At 42.3% G+C, this 4,319-nt stretch overlaps 1 protein-coding gene across 2 annotated transcripts in view; it reads right to left on the reverse strand.

Annotated features, from left to right (window-relative positions):
• Positions 1 to 4,319, reverse strand: part of Tnks (tankyrase) — a 159,981-nt gene that overhangs the window by 23,435 nt on the left and 132,227 nt on the right. For both annotated transcript variants that reach the window (XM_031339532.1, XM_031339533.1), the window contains exons 16-19: positions 3,866 to 4,085; positions 3,407 to 3,516; positions 750 to 938; positions 197 to 434 (exon numbers count right to left, since the gene is read on the reverse strand). In XM_031339532.1, the coding sequence (XP_031195392.1) occupies positions 197 to 434; positions 750 to 938; positions 3,407 to 3,516; positions 3,866 to 4,085 (757 nt within the window). The remainder of the gene's footprint in view (positions 1 to 196; positions 435 to 749; positions 939 to 3,406; positions 3,517 to 3,865; positions 4,086 to 4,319) is intronic.

Below are 4,319 nucleotides of genomic sequence, written 5' to 3' on the forward strand. Positions count from 1 at the left end.
TAGCAGGAGTCCTTTTTCCTTCTCCTTCCCTCTCATCCCCCAACCATGTCTTTGATAGGGTCTCACCATACAGTCCTCGATATCTTTGAACTCAAAAGTTTAGAGAGGGGTTATCTTTAAGCTTTCAATAATAAAAAGGAAAAAGTAACTGGTCCACTAAAATAGTACAAACCAACATTCTCAGGGATACACCTACCTTCTCCTTCCTTCCTTTCTGCACCCGCGGCACCATCCCCTGCATTGGAGGCCCCTCCTACAGCCAGGTCCGCTAAAGGGCCAGTGAGGTTATCTATGCTGCTGGCAGCAGAGAGGCAGGAGGGGGTGGATGCTGGTGAGATCAGAGAGGCACTAACTACAGTTGCCTGAGGTTTAAAGCAGGTAGGTAAGGCCTCAGGGGGCATGGCATCTATCAGCAAAGCCCGGATGTCATCAGCCTAAAAATAATGATTCAAGAAGACACAGAAACCATTATTAATGCTAAGTTTTTCAGTAAGGACCAAATGTAAATCTACCAGGCATGAACAGTGACAATGATTTAGTATCAAATGTTGAGTGGTGGCTCTAAGAGTCAGACAACGGATAGCAAAAGTAAAGGAGGCTGACTACACATGGGACATCACGGAGCACAGAAGGAACTAAGTGACCACGTGGTCTTGGCTAGCAAGATTTCTAGGAAGAATGCCAACGGGGCCAAATGAAGTAGCAGTTGGTCCTAATGCACAATAAGCACCACGGCAACCAGGACTTACCGTTGCCAGATCTAAAGGCGTCTGCCCTTCCTGGTTCTTCATGGTGGGGTCTGCGCCGTGCGCTAGGAGCAGGGCACACAACTGTGTCCTTCCTTTCTGGGCAGCTTCGTGAAGAGGAGTAAAGGCCCACTTATCCGTTGCGTTTACACAGGTGTTGTATTTTATCAGTAACGCTGCTATATCAACATGCTGAGGAAATCAAGAGAACACGGAAGCTTAAGAAGAAAGCCACTCAGCAGGATATCATCAGGTATCCTGGCTACTATTTCAGCATCCTTCCAGGCCCATGTTCTCATCCTTAAGAAACGTCTTCTTAAGAACAAACAAGCACAACCCTCTACTGTGTCTCGGACTTTTTCTTCCATGGCTATTCTTTTGTATCTCTAGGCTGGGACTCAAGTAGCTCAGGCTGGCCTCGAACAACTTATTTCCAAAGTAAAGATCATTAATTCCTAAGACAGGCTTCGCACCCTAAAAACATGATAGTGGCCTGGCGGTGGTGGCGCACACCTTTAATCCCAGCACTTGGGAGGCAGAGGCAGGTGGATTTCTGAGTTCGAGGCCAGCCTGGTCTACAGAGTGAGTTCCAGGACAGCCAGGGCTACACAGAGAAACCCCGTCTCAAAAAACCAAAAAAAAAAAAAACCAAACCAACAACAACAACAAAAAACCCATGATAGTGAAGTCGGGAGGAGGGCTGCACAGAACTAGGATCCTTCTGAAAACAGGCTAGTTTATTATACTTTAAGACTCTTTGGGATTATGAGAGTACTCTAAAATTAATTTTATAGTGTAAACTTCTAACATGAAAGCTATCTATATATGATTCTATCAAAATCACTTCCAAAAACAACCAACCAAACAAAAACCCCAATTCATCTTCTTTATTCAAAGGATGTTTCGGAAAAGGAACTGTTCTCAGTCCAAAAGCATGGACTAATTTCAAACTATTCCTCAGATGATATTACAAGTTACTTAAACTGGGTTGCCTGCATTTTATTAAGAGGAACACAATCTGGTAGACTAATTTGCACAGACTTCCAAAATTAGTCCAAAAGAGTTACAGTTTGAATATACGTGGGCGGATAAATGGGCTGTGTGTTCAGGATGCATTGTTAAACTTACTTTATATTGAATTTACAGTGTCTTTAATGAAAGCAATTACATGCTTGCTAGATTGGCTGGCAAATGTCTAAGAGACCAATGAAGAGGAAGGAATATTACTGAAATATAGTCAAACACAATTCTAAAGCTTTTCATTCTTTTTAAGTAGCTGCACCTCCGGAGCAAACAACAGTAAGAGAGATAAATGCACATGTGAGCTGCAGCTTAGCTCTCATCACCCGGGACCAGAGGACTGAGTGACAAGGCCAAGACCAGGAGCTGACTGCCCTGGAGAAAGGCACTAAGCGCTGCAAGTGACAACACTTGAATAAAGACTAAAAAGGTGAGCAACAGAAGAGAATGTGGGCCACAGCTAACGCCATCTAATTCAATGTGGTGTCTACTACAGCAATAGCAAGAAACCCTCAGATATAATCTATGTTTAAGGGAAACACTGCAGAATGAGAAAGTAAAGAAAGAAAAACCAACCTGCCAGATGATTTATTCTTATAAAATCACATGCTCTGGTAAGGAATAGCAGTACTTTTATATGTATTAATATCACAGAAATTAACTGTCCTTTGTATGTTTAGATAACTAAACATACTACAATACAAAGGAAGAAGGCACATTGTCATAAAAAAAATTCTCATGGAACTTGTAACTTCTATTTAAGCTTCTTAAGTCACCTATTTGTTTTTCCATTTAAAAAAACTGAGGTGACTTTTAATTTTCTTTAGAGTTAGAGATCTAAAGAGCAGGCTAAGCTCAAACTTGGGGTTTGATGACAGTGTAACAACAAACGACAGTAGGGAAATGCTCTCTATTTTTTTTCTCATTTGCAGACAGAAATGGTAAGCAGGAACTGTGGATATGTACAAAGTGGCGTGTATGAAAATGAACAGTGGGAGGAGCCACTATATCACCTGAGAACCTGGTACACAGGAACTGTGGTCTGGGGATTTTAGTCAGAGAGGGTTATGTACAAAAGCAGAAAGCGCGAACATCCTTCAAGTTTGACTTACTTCTACTGTGAAGCATCAGGCCTGAGCACCTCAGCTACTGCCATTTCTGACAAATAGCATCAAGGCACTGCAGTGCGTCCTACTCCTGTTGAACACAGTTTAGTGCTTGGAAAGATGGCTTTGCACTCTTACTTGGCAGCTTACTCCCTCAGTTGAATATTATAAAATTGTGTGCAAACTGCTTAAGCACTTGGCCTGACACTTAAGAGTCTAGAGATAAATGTAAGCAGCTACATTTCCATATCTACTTAGGAGCCTCCTGGCTTTAACAGTTTCTAAAATCTACCCAAGGTAGAGGTAAGATTTATATATGACCCACTTCACACTGATTATTGTGTTAGATAATGTGCAAAGACAGAGAAAGCTTTCAAAAAGTAACATAGAAGAAGGTATGACAGCTTGTATAGATGATTAAGCTGCACTCAACTATGCTGCAGGTTGGCAATCTGTTCTTTAACATGTAGCCCATGATTAGCAGAGTATTAAATGCCAAGGAAGGCTTCTAGATGTTCACTGTGACATGCTTACCCCGTAAGATGCTGCGTTGTGAAGTGGAATTAAACCTCCTTTGTCCTGGGCATTAACATCAGCTCCATGTTCTAGAAGATACTCAGCTACTTCCAGGTTATTGTAGCCTGCTGTTAGAGTAAAAAGGGGCACGTCAGGTCAAGAGAAAGAAGTACAACTCATACAAATGCAAGTAAAGACCAGGAAAAATTAAGATTTTAATGCGTTTTCTTCAAAAGCTAACATTAACTTCACATAATTTGGTCTTTATGTAAGTGTACACCATGTGCTGCTTTTGCTCACAGGCACCACAGGCACCAAGTTCTGGAACTTGAACTCAGGCTGTGAGCTTGTTGGCAAGCACTGTTACTGTTGGGCTACCTCACTAACCTGTTTCACCTTTCAAGCCAAGTGGCTAGCGCCTGGCACCCAGTTTATTGGTGTCTAACTGAAGGGACAGCGAGATGACGGTGCGCTTACCTGCTAGGTGGAGAGGAGTTGAATTTCTACCCTGGGTGTCTCGGCAGTTGATGTTCTCTGGAGTACAAAGCTTCTGCACTCTGGCCAGGCAGCCCTTCTTGGCAGCATCCAACAGAGCAGCATCCCCCCTCAGGAGGTCCTGAATATCGGTGTCTCCTTCTTTGACCAGATCTAGGGGTGTATTTCCATCTCTGTTCTTCTTAGTTGGATCTGCTCCATGCTGTAAAGACAAAAACCAAATGGTGTGCATGTGTTTGCAAGTAGGTAGGTAGCACATACAGAATTTACTTCATTTACTCTCTGAACCTTCACTCAGCTGGAAGGAAACCTATTCTACATCCACTTTGAAAACATGAATCTAAATTCTGCCTTATATTGCAGGAGAATACTGAGAAGCTCTGCTTTTCTATGATGAACTTTCCCAAGACTTGAAGTTGTCTTTGAAAATCTCTTA

Source organism: Mastomys coucha, unplaced genomic scaffold, assembly GCF_008632895.1.
Source record: "Mastomys coucha isolate ucsf_1 unplaced genomic scaffold, UCSF_Mcou_1 pScaffold22, whole genome shotgun sequence".
In the NCBI taxonomy this organism is placed as follows: Eukaryota; Metazoa; Chordata; class Mammalia; order Rodentia; family Muridae; genus Mastomys; species Mastomys coucha.